This window comes from Pleurodeles waltl, chromosome 4_1, assembly GCF_031143425.1.
Source record: "Pleurodeles waltl isolate 20211129_DDA chromosome 4_1, aPleWal1.hap1.20221129, whole genome shotgun sequence".
NCBI classification, from domain to species: domain Eukaryota; kingdom Metazoa; phylum Chordata; class Amphibia; order Caudata; family Salamandridae; genus Pleurodeles; species Pleurodeles waltl.
In genome coordinates, this window is record NC_090442.1 from 297,146,814 (window position 1) to 297,167,087 (window position 20,274).

The window sequence follows — 20,274 nt, forward strand, 5'->3', positions numbered from 1 at the left end:
AGCTACTAAGAGAGCCCCCACAGAAGCAGGCAGCACCCGCAGAAGTACCAGAGCAGGCACTTAGAAGATTTGTGAACCAGAGCTGGCTCAGAGTCACAAAGGAGGGTCCCACGACGTCGGAGTCCAACTCAGAGGGTTGAGCACTGCAGGACAGAGTGCTGGGGACCCAGGCTAGGCTGTGCCCAAAGGAATCCTTGGAGAAGTGCACAGAAGCCGGAGCAGCTGCAAATCACGCAGTACACAGGTTTCCAGTCTAGCGTGGGGAGGCAAGGACTTACCTCCACCAAACTTGGACTGAAGGATCACTGGACTGTGAGGGTCACTTGGAGAGAGTTCCTGTGTTCCAGGGACCACGCTCGTCAGGATGATAGGGGATCCAGAGGACCGGTGATGCAGTCTTTTGGTGCCTGCGTTAGCAGGGGGAAGACGGTCAGACATGCGACAGTTACAAAGGCGGTGCAACAAAGTTGACCACACTGGAGAGGCAATGCGTCAACTTCGATCAATGCAATGGGGCCGGTGCACCAGTTTCCATCCATGCAGCAGCGGCAATGCGCCAGTTGTGATCTGTGCAGAGACGACAATGCGTTGTTTCTGACTGGAGCAGCACTTTATACTCAGCTCCAAGGGCCCAGTACTGGTAGGGCAAGACACAACGTTAGCAGAGTCCAGGTACTGTAGAAGGTGTGTTGGAAGTCTTTTGGGTCCTGGAAATTTCAGAAAACAGGAGACAAGCCAGCAAGCCTTTAGAGTCACTTTGGTTCTGGGTTGTAGAAATACAGGTGCAGTTCTTCCTACTATCAGGCAAGGAGGGCAGCAGGCAGCAGATCAGCACAGCAGAGCAGGAGTACAGCAGAGTGTCAGCAGCATGGCAGTCCTTCTTTCTGGCATAGTATCCATAGGTCCAGAAGTGTACTGAGTTGATGGTGTCAGAGGTCCAGTACTTATACCCAGTTGTCTCTTTGAAGTGAGATAGACTTCAAAGAAAGGTCTTTGAAGTGCACAGAGGTCCTACTGTCCTGCACTGTCTCCAGATTCACTACAGGGGGGACAGGATACAGCTCATTCATATGTGTCAGCACCTTCCCCCCATCGTGCCCAGGATGGCCCATCAGGCTGTGGATAACTCATCAGTCACACCTAAGCTTCCTTTGTATATGGCTATCTGGAGAGAATTCACAAAGCCCAGCTATCACCTACTCCAGATGTGTATTCATTGCCAGACAGTAAACACCAAATGGCAAAAATAAGAAAATGTGGCATTTTCAGGGCTGTAATTTAAGACCCGGCTTCACCATAAGTTATTTTAAATTGTGAGTCCAGAGACATCAAACTTGACAAGAATATCTCTTCCAGATTGTGAACTGCACTTATAAGATGTAATAAGGTAATCACAACATTATCCTGTGGGAGAGATAGGTCTTGTTGTAGTAGAAAACAACTTTTGCAGTTTTTCACTAACAGGACATGTAAAACTTAAAAGTACATGTCCTGCCTTTTAAATACATTCCACCTTGCCCTCTGGGCTGTCCAGGGCCTTCCTTAGAGGTGTGTTATATCTATACCAGGGGCAGGTTTTGGCATGGTAAAAGGGTTATTTTGCCAGGTTAACATGGCAGTGCAAAACTACACACGCAAGCTGTGCAATGGCAGGCCTGAGACATGGTTATAGGGCTACTTAAGTGGGTGGCACAATCAGTGCTGCAGACCCATGAGTAGAAGTTCATTTACAGGCCCTGGACACATGTAATGCACTTTACTAGGGACTTATAATTAAGTCAATTGCAGTTAAGCCAATGTTACCATGATTTGGGAGAGAGTGCACAAGCATTTTATTATTGGTTAGCAGTGGTAAAGTACACAGAGTCCTAAAGCTAACAAAAACGAGGTCAGAAAAGTAGAGGAGGTAGGCAAAAAGCTGGGGGAAGACAACCCTAAAGCTGTCTGGTCTAACACTCATGTATTATAAAGATTAATTTCTCTGCACAATCGGTCTCTTACCTCAAAACAAGTAGAGAAATATTTAAGGATCCTGCTTTAAAAATGATCCTAAAACGGGCCTAAATCCTACTCATGCAACCGGAAGATCCCAGAATCAATCTTTGTTTAATCAAATCTATCCAGACCTGAATACAACAGGCTTTAGCCGCCCTGAAAGCACCCATTCCACAACAAGGCTGGGGTTTGATAAGAAAGTCAAGGCCAGTTTCTCTCGTAGTATTAACCTGTCCCGCATATTATAAAATGCCTGTAATGAAAGTAGGTAGGTGCCCTGTGTCCAATACCAGATTGGTATGAGTATACAGCCCCACAACAGTTCTGAAATGCAATTTAACTTTGAACTTTCATGTATTCTTATAAATATATTAAAATGTCATTGGTACATGCTTGTAAAGAGAGTAAGTGTATATTGGCTGCACTTAGAAAATAAGACCTAAATAAGCAGGTAAAACCTTGCAGGGTATGCAAGATGTCCTTGATTAGTTCTGCGCACTAGTGACCATATAATGCCAGGCACATGCCTGAAGCCTATATATATATATATCTATATATATATATATATATAGTCCACACTTCTTCCATCTTCATGAGTAAAAAGATGGGGAAAATATAGCAGCACTGAGAGCAATATAATAATAACAAGGATTTCCAATGCAACAGGTCTTGCATTTCTGAGAGTTAGAGCTATTGGCGTTGTAAATGACAATGTATTTTACCCAAGTGTTTTGGTTTGGAGTGGATGTATGTAGTGTGGGATGGAGTTATGTGGGTTGGATTGAAATTGTTAGTTGTAGAATGTATGTGGTGGAATTGTGTGGTGTGAAGTGAATTTGTGTAGTGGAATTATATTGCATGGTGTGCAGTTGAATTATGTGGCTAGTAATTATGTTGTATTGATTCTACTGGAATTGTGTTGAGTGGGATTGTGTCATGGAGTGTAATTATGGGGAATAGTTTTTTTTGTTAAGGAGATTGTGTCGTTGAAATTTGTAGCATGATGTGGAATTCGGCGGAGTGGATTGAATGCATGTGGTGTGTTGTGTGTTGTGTAATTGTGTTGTTGAGCTGAATTATGTGGTTTGTTGTTGAATTATCTGTTGTGGAATGGAAATGTGTATTGTGTGGTGTGGAAGTGTGTGGTATTAAGTGAAAATATGCTGATTGGAGTTATGTGGCATGGTGTGGAGTGTATTTGTGTGGACTGTGTCGCCAAGTTTAAAAATGATGAAACAGAATTACAAAGAATAGCAGTCTTTCATTGCACACAAATTTACAAAACTAAAATGTGTTGCTTCCACCCAAAAATGGCGGAAACACACAATGAACATCTGTGAGATATGGGAGACCCAGAAGGACTCATTACATTCTGCAAGGTGGAGAAAGGGGCATAATTTGCATTTAACCCCTTTGAACATTGACACTAAAACCTCAACTAAAAGTTAACAAGTGCATGAAAGACACTTTTTGGGTGGCAACAGCCTATAATTAATTGCCTGTTTCTTCATAAGTGCTGGTTGACTGTGAAACTGGATGTGCTGCTTTATTGCAAGATAATTTAAGAGCTTTCCTCACAACACAGAAAGCGGATTGACATTGGTGATCTGTTTTTTCACAGCAACTTAAAAAGGGATGGAAAGTTTTCAATTTTTTATGTGAGAACCTACATGCAGAAACTTTCAGAAATATTTCTGGATTGTCATCGTGGTATTTGCGAAAACTAAGAATAGTTGGTGAGAAAAAAAAACAATGCAACTTCGCACACTACCAATTTCACATCAGCTCCACTAATCACAAATCCATCACAGCCTTGCTGATGTGCCAACTTCTATTGACATTGAGAACTTCAAAATTCATTCCTACATGGATACTTTAGCAGCATTTCAATTTGATGCATTCAGTTAACTGTAACAATAACCTTCACTGACAGTGGATTGGCAGTCGTGGATTCTGCTTTTCACACTTGGCTACATATTTCATTTAAACTCTATTAGTTAAAACAGACAATAAACATTTCCTAATTTGCAGTGCTATTGTTCAAGGAATGTAAAGTACGGGTACCGGCACCACTGGACGCCCCACTTGGATGAGCGCAACAGACGTACCGCTGACTTACTGGCACCTGATAGTTATGTTTGAAACTAGAGTTGTGCAGCGGAAAACAGGCAATTAATCAAGGAAATGGGCAGCCGCGTTGTCTGAGGTAGAAAGCAATCATTGACAGCAGTGCGCATTCAAAATGTTAAACAAAATAAACACACACACACAAGCTTTCTTTCCAATCACAAAATGTTCATGCAAGCACTTAGTCGGATAGGTACCTGCCAGGGACTTAGGGCCAGATGTAGCAAAGCTTTAGCGACTCGCAAACGGCGAAAATCGCCGTTTGCGAGAGCTAAAGACACTTTGCGATGTGAAATGCATTTTGCGAGTTGGAACCGACTCGCAAAATGCTTTTCCGAGTCGCAAATAGGAAGGGGTGTTCCCTTCCTATTTGCGAGTCGCACTAGTATGCAATTTCATTTGCAACCGCAAATGAAAGCTTAGTTACCATCCACTTGAAGTGGATGGTAACCCAGTCGCAAACGGGAAGGGGTCCCCAGGGGACCCCTTCCCCTTTGTGACTGGACCAAAAAATATTATTTCAGAGCAGGCAGTGGTCCAATGGACCACTACCTGCCCTGAAAAATACCGAAAAAAAAGGTTTCGGTTTATTTTTCAAAGTGCAGCTCGTTTTCCTTTAAGGAAAACGGGTTGCACTTTGAAAAAAAAAAACTGCTTTATTTAAAAGCAGTCACGGACATGAAGGTCTGCTGACTACAGCAGGCCTCCATCCCCGTGAGTGCCCTGACTCGCTATGGGGTCTATATAGCGACTTGCAGAAGGTGTCTGAGACACCTTTCTGCATCCCAAATTGCGACTTGCAATTTGCGAGTCGCAGGGACTCGCAAATTGCAAGTCGCAATTTGGGACTTTGCTACATCTGGCCCTTACTTCTTTTAACCAGCAGTAACATCACAATTACTTACTGATTTCTGACAATTTGTGGGCACTTCATGGTGCATAGAGGCAGCTTCACAGTGCATCAGTTTAATTATGATTATCTGCATTTTCACGGCTGTGTTGCTGTAAACAAAAAGCCTTGCTCGTCACTCACAGCTCATCTTTAGTTTGATGTGCTGCTGCTTCTGTCTGTTTGTGTCAAGCAAGGATTGAGGCAATGTAGACACTGGTGTGCTGGAGGGGCTTTAGGTCATAAGGGAGACACACACAGCAAATCACGTAAGAAGGGGGTGGGTGACATAGAATCCAAACAAGCGCAACTCTGCCACAAAGGGGTTTCTCAGGTTCATGAGGGATTGAACAGAATTTGTATGTGTCTACACTTCTGTACACCAGCTGTCGATGTTTCCTTTTCTACATGCTGTTGAACTTTTAGAAAGTGGCTATGGTGCTTGTACACACTGCCCTTTTCAAATGGCCAGCACGGACTGGTTGCTGGGGGGAAGAAAGAGACAGAAGGGCAGGGGGCGAGCGAGATGAAGCAGCAATGGGGCGGGTGAGGGGATCGAGATAAAGCCAGGGTTTTAAAAGCGGATATACAGAATTCTGCTGGCGAGCTAAAAGGAGCCCGGGTAAGTTGGGGAGCAAGCAAAACAAAATGCACATATATAGAAAAAAAGTAGTCACCGCATGCAGCAAATTACAAAAGGAAACTTGGGTAACCTCTCTTAAAATAACAATGTAACTTACGTTGCAGTATATGTTTAGGAGCCGGGGCATCTTCAAAGGAGAGTGTCAGTATGCTCTTCCTGAGCCTCATTTGAAGCACTGACGAGCCTTATTCTGCGATCTGTGGAGGGCATGGGTGGGGTCTTGGCATCGGCTCTCCCCGTATATTTATTTTAAAATATCGCGAAAGTTGTGTGTATTTGACCAAAGATTATGCTGTTAGCGGAAGGCGTGGGCAGGGTCTTAGCATTGGCTCTCATTTGTACTTATTGTTAAAAAAAGTAAATCAAAGTAAACAAAACACGAACACTTATCAACACGGGGCCCAAAGTAAACAAGAGAGCTTGGTATCCACACACCAAATGAGGCAGCCACAAACATTTCTTTTAACAACCTGGTGCACGAGCAGAGGCAAACAAAACAAAATAGAGCACATAAAGCAACATAAATAACAGCCCTGTTTACAGCAGAGCTTGGTAAGCCACGGGCACTCTTCCCAGCACTCTCGCCAGTGCTCCCCAGTGATGAAAGTAGTCCCTGAACAGATCTTAAAATGGTGACCAGTGTATTTATATTAAGTACTTAGTCCCTGCTCTGTGGGAGGAACAGAGGAGGAAAAGGAGAGACAAAGAGGCAGGACTGACGATTAGCAAGCAAGGATTTCTAAAGGACACTGACACAGACAAATGATAAGCAATGGCAACCAATGGGCGGAGTCGAACCCGACAAAGCATAGATAACAGGTCACTAAGCGACAGCGCAAGCACAGTCTGGGCTCAACCTAAAGACCACTGCTATTGTGCAAAAAGATTGTTCCAGCATAGCGAGGGGGAATAAGAAAACTTGATTAATGTGTTTCAACAGTAAGTATATATAAGCATAGCTATTGTGAATAAAAAGAGCCCATCACCTCTTTTTAGCAGAGGATCAGGATTCTTTACAAATTATATTATCTCTCTCCCCATTTTCCATTTGCACCATTGCCCTATGTCAATGCAAATTATTTGGTGCGCTATTGACGTGCGATTTCACCTCCACCCACTCAGTGCCATAGCACCCCGGCCTACTCACTGCCATAGCATTCCTGCTCTCTCAATGAATACCGAAGCAAGGGAACTGAGACTGTGTGACTCATTTCTCTTCACGATTTTGAGAAAATGCTTCCAGTAGGCTTTTTGATCGTTCAGGAAAATCAGCACGGTAGGGAGGTCCTTTCTTTCATAGACATTTTTTGGAGTGGATTTTTGCCTCTCACAGTTATCCTACATTGAAATCTGTCAGTACTAGGGGCCAGATGTAGGAAAGGAATTGCAACTCGCAAACGGCAAAAACTGCCGTTTGCGAGTTGCAAATCACATTTTCCTATGCAGAAATGCATTCTGCGAGTCGGACCGACTCGCAAAATGCATTTCAGAATCGCAAATAGGAAGGGGTGTTCCCTTCCTATTTGCGATTCCTAGTGGTATGCAATACCATTTGCGACCGCATATGCGGTCGCAAATGGTGTTGCAGTTACCATCCACTTCAAGTGGATGGTAACCCACTCGCAAATTGGAAGGGGTCCCCATGGGACCCCTTCCAGTTTGTGACTGGACCCAAAAACATTTTTTCAGGGCAGGGAGTGGTCCAAAGGACCACTCCCTGCCCTGAAAAAATACCGAAACTAAAGGTTTTGGTTTTCTTTTTAAGTGCAGCTCGTTTTCCTTTAAGGAAAATGGGCTACACTTAAAAAAAAAAAAAACTGCTTTATTTAAAGCAGTCACGAACACGGAGGTCTGCTGACTACAGCAGGCCTCCATGTTTGCGAGTGCCCATAGTCGGTATGGGGCCGCAATTTGCGACCCACCTCATGAATATTCATGAGGTGGGTCATTGCGACCCCATACCGACTTGCAGACGGTGTCTGAGACACCGTTCTGCATAACATTTTGCGACTTGCAAACAGCGAGTCGCAATGACTCGCTATTTGCAAGTCGCAAAATGTTATTTTGCTACATCTGGCCCTAGTTTCCGTTTATTCCACCATAAAATAAACCATTAGTTATTTACTGCCTTTCCTGCTGCCGACAGTTCTCTTACAGAAAATAATGTGTTTCTGCTACATTACAAATTGCCCTTGAAGAGTTACTTATGCTTCGTCATTGCCTAGTTAATTATCTTGTTTGCTGCATAAAATCTTTGACGACATATATTTACCTTTTAAAGGTTTGTTTTAATCTTTTTGTGTTATCAAAACTGCTAAATATCATGAAAATTACTGATTGATTGATAATAGGCCACCCGTTCGGTTTTAATTTATTTACCTAATCTTAGAAAAGTATCCGGAAGACGGAGAAAGTCTATCAAATCCGGATTCTACAAATATCCACGTGATCCTCATTGGATGAGCTCGAACAGGAGGTGACACTGGTAATTAGGTTCAAAAGTACCATTCCCGTGTGACCCTTAAAGAATGGCACTGCGAATGCATGTCGCATCAGCACGTTAAATACCAGCGGAGCTTCATTAAAACTTTGAAAGGTTGAAAGGTTGAGCTTTGATCTAGTCTCACTTTCCATTTCTGATTTGTTGCATAATATCTAATAAAAAAACACTTTGAAAAGATGCAAAAATGGCCTGAATTTATAAAAATGATGATTCACATTTGTACATGTTAATCTATAAGGAATGCCTGTTTTTGAAGTGAAAAAGTGAAAAGCGAACGTGATAACAAAAAAGTGATACAATTAATATGACATATTATTTACATTAATATTAGGATATCAGACATTGATTTGTAATATATTTTTTAAAAAAAGAAGACTGTACAGTTTACTTAGTGTTCGCCATATGTGCGCAGTGGCTCTCCCACTAAAAGGCACTGAATAGATGTTACAGAGGCCATTTTACTAAGTATAAATTGTTTATACCAGATTAAGTGAAATGGTGCAAATGCATGATACAAAACGTCTCATTCATCACGGTGTCTATCCGTGGTTAATATTAAATACTAAAACAGAACAATGTTTATGCCTATGAAAGTATTGCAATCAAGTGCAAACAAACTCGACTTACCAGGATCGGAGACGGAAGTAATTTTGGCCAGAAAGTACTTAAATTCATTTCTGCAGATATAAATATAATAACCATACTTTATTTCGGCCATAAAAGTTGAACAATAACAACATATAAAAGCACTACGCATTAACCTCATTACATCCAAGAGCATTGCATGTGATAGTCTTCCATAAAAGACAGATTGAAAATAAGACATTAAAGTTGCCTAGTTGCACATTATAAAGAACCAGAGCACGAAAACTAGACAGATCCTAGTGATGTAACTGTACTTGTTCTTTGCTCTACGCAATTAGCCGGTTGAATAGAACACATGCCTACTCATCTAGCATAATTCACACCATGCCATACATCTAAAAAAATAGTAAAAATAGTAAAACCGTAAGAAAAAACATAAAGCAGTCAAATAAATTCAGACACAATAAAATCCAAACGAGTGGAGGCCAGGAAACACTGAACCATTACACCAGGATAAGACTGTCAAGTGATTTTCCAAGTTTGCTTGATCTTGATCTTATTCGCCAGGCACACGAAAGGTGTCTGTAAGCAGCAATGACCAAATGCTCCGAAGTGTCAGACCTCATGAGCCTAGCAGCCTCCCTAAACACAGGACTATCCATCTCTTTCTTGGCGTTACTTACCTTGGACAAAAAAACAAGAATTACTCCTCTATCTCCGAAGTCAGTGAACAGAAGGGGAAGTTAGTGCTCAAATTCAATTACCTCTCTCATTTTGCTGTGGAGGATTTTAGCGGAAGATTCCCAGATCTTAAACCAGATATATAAATTCCTAGCATAGCTGGCACTAATCCTATCAGTGGCATAACAAAGGCTTCCTCAGCCCCCACAGTGTGGGGGGGGGGGGGCTGAGCTCCAGGAGGATCCTCAGCACAGAACCTGGCCTGAGTCCAGATAGGGGCCAGCCATATTCTTTGCAGTGGGGCTCCCTCTAGTTTTGTTACACCACTGAATCCTATCTAAGAAGGGGTTGAAGCTGGGCGTACATTTGTGCAGGAGGAATTTTGAAGCCAAACTCTCCTCCCTTTTGTCATTCCAACACTTGAAAAGCGTTCACTCCCAGAAGCTTTTTGCCTCTATTTGTTGCGTCCATTCGCAATGTGTTAGAAATGGGTTTTTTGGTTGGCAGTCAGGTTACCCTCTGTCCAAGCAAGAACCCTCACTCTAGTCAGGGTAAGTCACACACAATCCAAAATCAGCCTGTGCCCACCCTCTGGTAGCTTGGCACGAGCAGTCAGGCTTAACTTAGAAGGCAATGTGTAAAGCATTTGTGCAATAAATCATACAATACCATAATATAACACCACAAAAATACACCACACAGTGTTTTGAAAAATATATAATATTTATCTGGGTATTTGCAGGTCAAAACGATGAAAGTTGCAATATGAATTTGTAAAGATATCACTGAAAAGTGATTTAAAGTGTCTTAAGTCTTTAGAAAGCAAACAAAGTCTCTTTCAAACACAAAGTACCTGGTTTCTGGTGGAAAATCTCCTCAGAGGGCCACAGGAGAAGAGATACGTGGAAAACTGGTGTGGGTGTCGATTTCTCCTCAGCACACACGGACTTGCGTTGTTATTTTCCACGCGGGAATTCGTGTGTCGTTTTCCGGCGCGCGGACAGTCTCTTTCTGTGGATCGCAGGGAGTACCAGATGTCCTGGGTCGGTGCGTGGATTTTCCTGCTTGTTTTCCAGCTGCACGTCGTTCTGCGGGGCTGCGCGTCGAAGTTTCGATCTCACGGCAGGCGTCGCGTCGATTTCTCTTTGGGAGTTGGGCGGCGTTGTCCTTGCGAGGCCGTGTGTCAAAGTTTTGATCTCATGGCAGGCGTCGCGTTGATTTCTCCTTGGAACTCGGGCGGCGTTGTCCTTGCGAGGCCGTGTGTCAAAGTTTGGATCTCACGGCAGGCGTCGCGTAGATTTCTCCTGGGAAGTTGGGCGGCGTTGTCCTTGCGAGGCCGTGCGTCAAAGTTTCAGTCATCCCGAAGGCGTCGCGTTGATCAGCGTCAGTGTGCGGCGTTTTTCTTGCCGCGGAACAAGCTGTGCGTCGAAAATTTCGGCGCACGGAGCATCCAAGTGAAAGAGAGAAGTCTTTTTGGTCCTGAGACTTCAGGGAACAGGAGGCAAGCTCTATCCAAGCCCTTGGAGAGCACTTTTACAGCCAGACAAGAGTTCAGCAAGGCAGCAGGCCAACAGCAAAGCAGCAGTCCTTTGTAGAAAAGCAGACAGGTGAGTCCTTTGAGCAGCCAGGCAGTTCTTCTTGGCAGGATGTAGTTTCTGGTTCAGGTTTCTTCTCCAGCAAGTGTCTCTTGAGGTAGGGCAGAGGCCCTGTTTTATACTAAGTTGTGCCTTTGAAGTGGGGGTGACTTCAAAGAGTGTCTAAGAAATGCACCAAGCCCCCTTTCAGTTCAATCCTGTCTGCCAGAGTCCCAGTAGGGGGTGTGGCAGGCCCTCCACCCTCCCAGCCCAGGAAGACCCATTCAAAATGCAGATGTATGAAAGTGAGGCTGAGTACCCTGTGTTTGGGGTGTGTCTGAGTGAATGCACAAGGAGCTGTCAACTAAACCTAGCCAGACGTGGATTGAAGGGCACAACAAGGTTTTAGTGCAAAGAAATGCTCACTTTCTAAAAGTGGCATTTCTAGAATAGTAATATTAAATCCGACTTCACCAGTCAGCAGGATTTTATATTACCATTCTGGCCATACTAAATATGACCTTCCTGCTACTTTCAGATCAGCAGCTGCCACTTCAACAATGTATGAGGGCAGCCCCAATGTTAGCCTATGATGGAAGCAGGCCTCACAGTAGTGTGAAAACGAATTTAGGAGTTTTACACTACCAGGACATATAACCACACAAGTACATGTCCTGCCTTTTACCCACACAGCACCCGGCTCTAGGGGTTACCTAGGGCACACATTAGGGGTGACTTATGTATAGAAAAAGGGGAGTTCTAGGCTTGGCAAGTACCTTTAAATGCCAAGTCGAAGTGGCAGTGAAACTGCACACACAGGCCTTGCAATGGCAGGCCTGAGACAAGGTTAAGGGGCTACTGAAGTGGGTGGCACAACCAGTGCTGCAGGCCCACTAGTAGCCTTTAATCTACATGCCCTAGGCACATGTAGTGCACTCTACTAGGGACTTACAAGTAAATTAAACAGTCAATCATGGATAAACCAATCAATAGTACAATGTACACAGAGAGCATATGCACTTTAGCACTGGTTAGCAGTGGTAAAGTGCCCAGAGGTCAAAAGCCAACAACAACAGGTCAGAAAAAATAGGAGGAAGGAGGCAAAAAGTTTGGGGATGACCCTGTCAAAAAGCCAGGTCCAACACAATGCAATTGGGAACTGCAGAAATCTTCCATTTTAATGAAGGTGCAGAGCGTCCTAATCTTGCTAAACCTTGGGGTGGCGGGCCCTCTATCGAGCTCGATCGCAATAGGGAGATAATTCAGGGACTGCCAGATTCTAATCCAGTACTTCAGCATCTCTAAAGATACAACAGCATCAATCTTTTGTAGTGCTGTGTCTAGGTGAATGGGAACAAAGCAGGAGCTAGTCAACACACAAAAAATAGATCTGATGATTTTGTTTTCTGCACACACAAGGGGAGACGTATCAGTGCTTCCCCATAGCTGTGCACCATATGTGGATCCATTCAGGGCCGCAGCACTATAGATTTCAAGCACTGGTGAAATTGCACCACTTGACGCAGCCTTAAATTTCAGCACCATAGCAGCCTCCCTATGCTGAAGTATGGATTTGCTTTTCTTGATTTGCAGGACCCGTGAATTATTATCAGACAGTCTAATACTTGGTAATCAAAGCTTTTAACCTGATTAATGGGAGCTTCCCTCAACACTCATTTTGCCCCTAAAGGAGTGGTGAATCCTGACCACCATAAATTTAGATTGGGCAATGTTCATCTCAAGCCCTCTGGCTGCATAAAAAGAGGCAGATTTATCTAAAAGGACCTGCAGGACCATAGCTGTTCTTGAAAAAGTGTGTCATCTGCAAACATGAGCACAGGAGTGCTAATGCCTGCAGATTTTGTGGAATCATGGCAACAGTTTGCAAACCAGTCCACTGTACCAATGATGTAGAGACTGAGTAATGTGGGGGCTACGACACAGCCTTGCCATACGCCACACTTGATTGGAATCCTAGGAGTCAGGTCCTGATCATTGTGTCATTTCACCTAGGTGTAAATTTCAGACTGGAGGCTGATCAAAATTCTCAGGGGATCCTCTGGGATCCCATAATCTTTTAGGACCTTCCATAAGCTTTCCCTAGGATTGAGGTTGAAAGCGACCCTCAGATCCATGAAGACCTTCTATAGATGTTCCCGCTTTAGATCAATGTACTTCCAGCTTATTGTCTTAAAGCGGAACACTTGGTCCAGGGTGCTTACTTTGCACCAAAATCCTGCCTGGAAATCTGAAAGGATATGATTTTCAGAGATCCATTTATGTAGCCTTGTAAGGACCTGCCTACAAAGGATGTTTTGGCTTACATCGATCGAACTGATCAGTCTATAGTTTGTCGAAAGGTCACGGCTATCCTTTTTGAAAACATGAATGATAATTCCTATCTGCCATGTCGAGGAGATGTCTTCACATTTTAGTATTTCATATCTATAAATGTTTGTATAGGTAGCCCCGACATTTAGTTGGTTCAGCAAAATACAGATCCCCGAGGATGGCATCCGGACCTGGGTTTTTTTCCCTTTTCATCTTGGGCAAGGCCAAATCCATTTCCTCTATCCCAAACTCCTTTAGGGTCTTTGTGATATCCCCATTTATGTGGCCTGCATCCACAATGGGTCCCCCACTGGCATCCAGCAGAGGATGTATTACTTGTTCTTTGGAGAGTTTGGTAAACGGGACACCCATTAATCCAACTGGACAACTGCATCAGGGCTGACATTTAATGTGCAACTCTCATTAGCCCAATCTTCCAAAAGGACCTCATGTCATTATTGTGCACAGAGTCAGATAAATCCTCCCACTGAGCTTCTTCCCAGGATGATTTCTTGCTAGCTGTAGGACAGCTTTATACGATTTCCCTGCCCACTTTATCCCCATGCTCTCCCCTTTTTTATGAGCTTTGAAGAACTTGTCCTTGGCTGGTCTACAATGTGGAGTGAGCCATCTATGTTTGGGGGTCACACAGCTGACCACCCTGCCTCTCCTTTGGGAGATGTAATTTCAATTGGTTCAAACTGACAAAGCCAGGGATGTTCTTGGCCAATGGGTCTAAGTGACTTAGAATTGTTTAAAAAGCTCTGGTAAATGCATCTTAAAACACCTGTCATTATTAGCAGTCCTTACCCATTTTATGTTTCGACGATTGTTGGTTACAATAATGGATGAGGAAGGCATGTCTGTTTTCATCAGAGTGTTTGTAAAGAATAAACCTGGCTGAAACTGTGCACAAATGGCATCATGATTGCTATATGCTCTTAACGCTACCTCCATGTCAACCAATTATGACCAAGAAATAATATCAAACTATATATAGTCAATGTGACTGGAATACAAGCCTTGTTTAAAGGTGGGTTTAGATTGTGTGGCCACTTAATGCGCCAGATTCTTGAAAGCTGGAGGAAGCTGCTACATTGGGCGCACTATTTATCACATCTTCATCATTTGTTAGGACAAGCAGAGAATCCCCAAACCTAATGGTTGTCGTACAGTCGTCCGCAACTATTTTAGGGCAAGAAGGGTGCAATTGCTCTAACATTAGGTACAATTGGTCTATAGTGCTGGTTTATGAGAAATCTGACAGGGAGCGGAAAGAGACATTAATGATGGCAATATGCTTGGCCTGGGAGGGGCTATCACATGTAAGTATGATGCCTAGGATATCTTTAGAGTCAGCAGGAATAATCTTAGCACTGTTGAACTTGTCCAATTTTAACCAAATTAGCAAACCCCCCAAGGGCTCTACCAGCCTTAGAGGGCATAGCATTCACTGAGAATGATAAATAGCCTGCTCTATGTACCAGTTCTATTGACCAAGTTTCCTGCAGGAGAATGATGTGGTGGTGCTCAATGAATTAGTCCCATTCAAGGTCACTTATCTTAGCTTATAATGCTGCTGTGTTCCACAAAAGTAGTTTGATATTCGCCTCTGTAAGACTGCTCGCTACTGTAGGGTAGTTGTCATAGTCAAGGGTATGAGTGATCTTGCCCTCCCAGAGTGCCAGGGATGCCTGAAGCAGTGATGCCCAACATCTAGGACCTTTATCTAAGTTCACCATGGGTGTGGGGGCAACTTTATGAGGAGGGCTGATACCCTCAGTCTATCGATTATGCCCTAGGTCTATAAAAGCTTGGGGTTGTCAATTTACTGCTGATAGCTCACTAGAAGGAATTGGAACATAAGAGATTGTACCCTGTTGTGGTTGTATCATTGACTGCTGGCCATTGTTAGTGTTTTGGGTGATTTCGGGATTTGATTTTAGTCTAATATTAGAGGTTATGCTCGGCCTAAATATATGCTCAAGCGCAATAGGTCCCTCAACTAGAGTATGGTCAGTGAGCCGTACTTGAGCAGTGCATGTTTATCTTTGATACGGAGAACATCTACAAAACAGTAAGTTATTTTTTGTTTGTACTAGATTCACGTGTTTTGTTCATTCCTTCTAGAAGTTTAGGGACATTTGTCATGCAGATCTCTCAAGGCCTGGGACAGTTCCTGCCATAAGTAAAGGGTGAGTCTCATTATTTTGAGAAAGAAAGTGGGTTTCCCATATAGTTTGTTGGGTGTAAGCTCAGGGCAGGGGCAATTTCCACTGGAAGGATGATCGATGAATGTTGTTGCTTGCCCCAGTTGCCGTAGGAACTCTGACTCAGAGATGTTTTGGAATAAGTGAACTGTGTAACCCTGCAAGATTCATCATGCACTTTTTGAAAAGGTGCCAGTGACAATGGCCTACTATCTATAGGATCATGAGGTGGTGCAGAGCTGCCATTAGTCCTTATATAATCAGTCAACATTAAGGATGGGGCATTGGGAGGGGTCTCACTGGTTAGAGGAGATCTGGAATGAGGTTTGCCAGTAGGGCAGACAAATTCAAAATTTTCTCCATCACGGTTCTGGACAACCTGAGCACGAGATCTTTTAGGCCCAGTATATATTCCTTGAGTGAGTTTATGTGAGAATTAGTCCCCAGCCCTCCTGGTAAAGTGGGAATAGAGCTGCCGGGTGCACTACATTCATGGCTATGGCCAGGATGACCCTTGTCTATGCTTGCCAGTATAGCCCTACACTCTGGCATGTGCTTCCACCTGTGCTGCTTTCGTGGGCTGGACCTGGGATGCTGGTATTACCTGAGCTGAGTGAAGCATAGGGACCATGAGCCACCTCGCTTGCAGTGCGTGGGTGTAGGAGGCTGACCTGGGTTGTAGTGGGTACCTATGGTACTTACACCTTATACTAGGTCCAGTTATCCCTTATAAGTGAAATGTAGGCAGTTTCTGGAAGCCAGGCTATCTAGGGGTAGTTGTAGCTGAGCAGCAAAGGCTTATCTAGGAGACATGCAAAGCTCATGCAATACCACTGTAGTCACACAGTATTCACACACATAAAAGAAAATACACAGTGTTACAATAATAAAGTTACTTTATTTTGGTGACACAAATGCCAAAAATACCATGGCGACTATACTCCCTTAGAAGGTAAGTAATACACACATTATATACACTAGTATGCATAAATAGACATAAAAACAGTTAGAAAATAGTGCAATTAGTGAAAATCACAATAGTTAGAAATGGGCCTGGGGGAACACAAACCATATACTAAAAAAAATTGAATGCGCATGTCGGTTTCCCACCTAGGCAAGTGTAGTGTGTAGAGGGACGCTGGGAGTATTAGAAAACACCAAAAGTAAGTATTAGAACCCACCCCAGAGCCCAGAAAAGAAGGAGTGAAACACAGTAACTTTCCTAGAACACACAAACACACAAGAGAGAAAATAATGCAAGAACCAAAAGAGACTGCAAGACACCAACAGTGGATTCCTGGACCTGAAGGCCTGAGGAATAAGTGGACCAAGTCCAAGAAGAACAGAAGAGTCCAGGGAGAACAGGATCCCCGGCTAACCTGGATGAAAGTACAAAACAAGAACCACCGGTGAGGAAGAACAGTCAGTACTGCACCCAAGAAGACGGATTCGGGTTCCTGGTTGATGCAGATGATGACCCATGCCAGATGGAAAATTGCAGTCTGGTTGGCATCCCAGGATTTCACCAACAAGCCTTGGTACACGCAAAGCTCGCTGTATGCAGAAAATGGCGCTGCCTGGGACCAGGAGAGACCTGGTGGACTCTACCCAGGAGGGGAATTAGAGGGGGCTCTCAGCAACTTAGGGAGTCCACAGAAGACCAGGCAGCACACACAGAGCCCCACACCACGGGGACCAACAAGGTGCAAAAGGAGGCCCACGCAGACCTACAACAAAGACTCCCACGCCGCCGGAGAACTACTCAGGAAGATGTGAGTCACATGATAAGAGTGCTGGGGGCCGGAGCTGCACGGTGCATGAAGAACTTCATGGAAGGATGCCATCAAGCCCTGGCAACTGCAAAACACACGAGGCATGGGGGTACTGTCTTGTGTGGGGAGGCAAGCTCTTACCTCCACCAAAGGTGGACAGTAAGACGTCAGGACAGTTGAGACCACTTCAGTCTACCACCTATGATGCAGGATCCACTTCGCTTATCACAAGAGGGCATCCACGCAGCCAGACGTCGATGCAGAGGTGCCTGCTGAAGCAGGGGAGTGACTCCTTCACTCTAAGGGAGATTCCTTCACTCTTCTGGTGCAGGCTGAAGACAGGCTGGCCTCTGAGGATGCAAGACTGGAAAACAGTTGCAGTTGCTGGCATGAGCTAAAGATACAGGCCCATATTTATACTTTTTTAGCACCGAATTTGCATCATTTTTTGACACAAAAATGGCTCAAACTTGCAAAATACAATTGTATTTTGTAAGTTTGCGCCGTTTTTGCATCAAAAAGCGACGCAAATGCAGCGCGAAAAAAGTATAAATATGGGCCACAATGTTGCAGAAGTCATCTTTGCTTCTTTGATGCATTTGTAGAGTTCCTGGAGGGTCCAGATGCAGTTTCTTTGGTGAGAAGTTGAAGTAAAGGATGCAGAGGATTCCAGCTGGAGTCTTGCAATCCGAATCTGCAGAGCCACAGATCCACCCAAGAGAGAGACCCTAAGTAGCCCTGAAAGGGCAGCTAAACAGGTATGCACCTATCAGGTGAGGGCTCTGATGTCATATGCTGGCACTGGCCACTCAGATGCTGCCAGAGTTCCCTGCCAGTTTGAAATCTAAGATGGCAAAACCCAGGGACCCTATGGAGGAGCTCTGAGCACCACCCCTGGGGTGGTGATGGTGGTCACTCCCCGTTCCTTTGTCCAGTTTCACTCCAGAGAAGGGACTGGGGGGTCCCTGAACCAGTGTAGACTGGATTATGCAAGGAGGGCACAAAATGTGCCCTTCAAAGCATTTCCAGTGGCTTGGTGTGGCTACCCTTCCAATCATGTAACACCTATTTCCAAAGGGAATCCTTACTCTCAAAGGAAATGTTTTGTTCTGCCTTCCTGAGCTTGAGCTGCTTAAGCAACAGGAGGGCAGAAACCTGCCTGAGCGATGGCAGCAGCCTGGGCTGCCTGGAAAACCTCAGAAGGCTGGAATGGCAATACTGGGGGTCATCTAAGGAGCTACCAGAGTGCATGGAATCATACAACCAATGGTTGCAAAAGCCTTGGGGTATGATTCCAACATGTTCGTTACCAAACATGCCTATGTTTGGAGTTACCATTATGTAGCTGGACATAGGGTGTGACCTATGTCAAGTGCACCCATAAAATGACGTCCCCGCACTCACCAAGTCTGCGAAAATGGTCCTGGAGGTCGTGGGGGCACCTCTGCTAATGCAGGGGGGCCCTCACACACAGGTACTCTGCACCCTGCCCTCAGGGCTCAAGGGCCTGCTATAGGGGTAACTTATAAGTGACCTGGTGCAGTGTAAATGGCAGTGAAACAGTGCATGCACCTTTTCACACAGGCTGCAATGGCACTGCTGCAGAGGCCTTTGCATGGGCTCCCTATGGGTGGCAAAAGATACGCTGCAGTCCATAGGGATCCTCTAGACCCCCAATGCTTAGGTACCATATACTAGGGACTTATAAGAGGGCACCAGTATGCAAATTGTGGGTGAAATAATGAGTTATCAGTATGCAACAATATAATTTTGAGGAGGGAGAGCATAATCACTGGGGTTCTGGTTAGCAGGATCCCAGTGAACACAGTCAAGCACACTGACATTAGGCAGAAAATGGGGATAACCATGGCAAAAAGAGGGTACTTTCCTACAGTGGGATCACTGGGACAATTTCTTTTTTTTAAAAATAAGAGTTTATGCTTCCCCTACCACATTTCCCCAGCTGTTTCCCTTTTTCCTTTGTGGTTAAGAGGTCCTTGACCTTTTCTATTAGAACACCTACCTCATTTAGTGTACAATTCTCTGCTGAGTGCCTAAACTGTTATCTTACTTTCCCAACTTCCAGTGGTTTTGCTTTTCATCTCCCCATACTTTCATGATCCCCAAGAAGAAAATGCAGGAAAGTTCTGTGAAGGATCACTTGCTGTATGTGTTAAGCTACAACCAAAAGGGGCTCAGTACAGGATGAGACTACATCCACCCTATCACACATAGTAGAGTTTCCGTCCTAGTGGACTCTTAGTAAAATATAAAGATATAAATGTACTTATGTTATTTATCTATAATATGGAGATGTCATCGGTGCAAGTAGAGTGGCATCAAATAATATGCACCATTAATACACATTAATGACATTTCTAAAATATATGTGACTATACAACTTGAACATTGTGGGAGTTAATTATGAGTTTGGCAGACAGAAAACTCGGTCTGCAAAACTCCTGACTGGGTGGCCACTGCCTACGTGGTGACCTCCCCGCCGGAGCTATTGTGGGTTTCCTGTTAGGTCTTAGCTTTCTGCCCGCTGGCCTAGCAGGAACCAGGCTACAGCATTGTCTCCGGCTCGTAATCAAGCCGGGGCAAAGCTGTCATGTGTAGGCTGCACCAGCATCCTTGCAATTTTCACTCTCTGCAAAGCAGAGAGTGAACAGTGCAATGGTGCTAGCACTGGGCGGCCCTGCACTGCCCATGCCAAGTGCTACTGCCATGAAACCACTGGCACCATGAAACCGTTGGCGGAGGACAAGATCATAATCCCCAGGGCAGCAAAATAGGACCTCCGCCACCGCCAGACCGCTGGGATCCAAGATCCTGGCAGAGCTAGCAGTTCCCTGGTGGTCTGACCACCAGGGTTGTAATGTGGTGGACCGACCGCCACATTGGCAGCAGTCCAGACTGCAAGTGTGACGGTCTATAGACCACAACACTCATAATGAGCCCCTA

The 20,274-nt window shown here is 44.5% G+C and overlaps 1 protein-coding gene across 2 annotated transcripts in view; it reads right to left on the minus strand.

Moving 5' to 3' along the window:
* LOC138287702 (dihydrofolate reductase-like) overlaps positions 1 to 20,274 on the minus strand; it is a 194,006-nt gene that overhangs the window by 77,742 nt on the left and 95,990 nt on the right. For both annotated transcript variants that reach the window (XM_069228378.1, XM_069228377.1), the window contains exon 3: positions 8,785 to 8,834. In XM_069228378.1, coding sequence (XP_069084479.1) covers positions 8,785 to 8,834 — 50 coding nt within the window. The remainder of the gene's footprint in view (positions 1 to 8,784; positions 8,835 to 20,274) is intronic.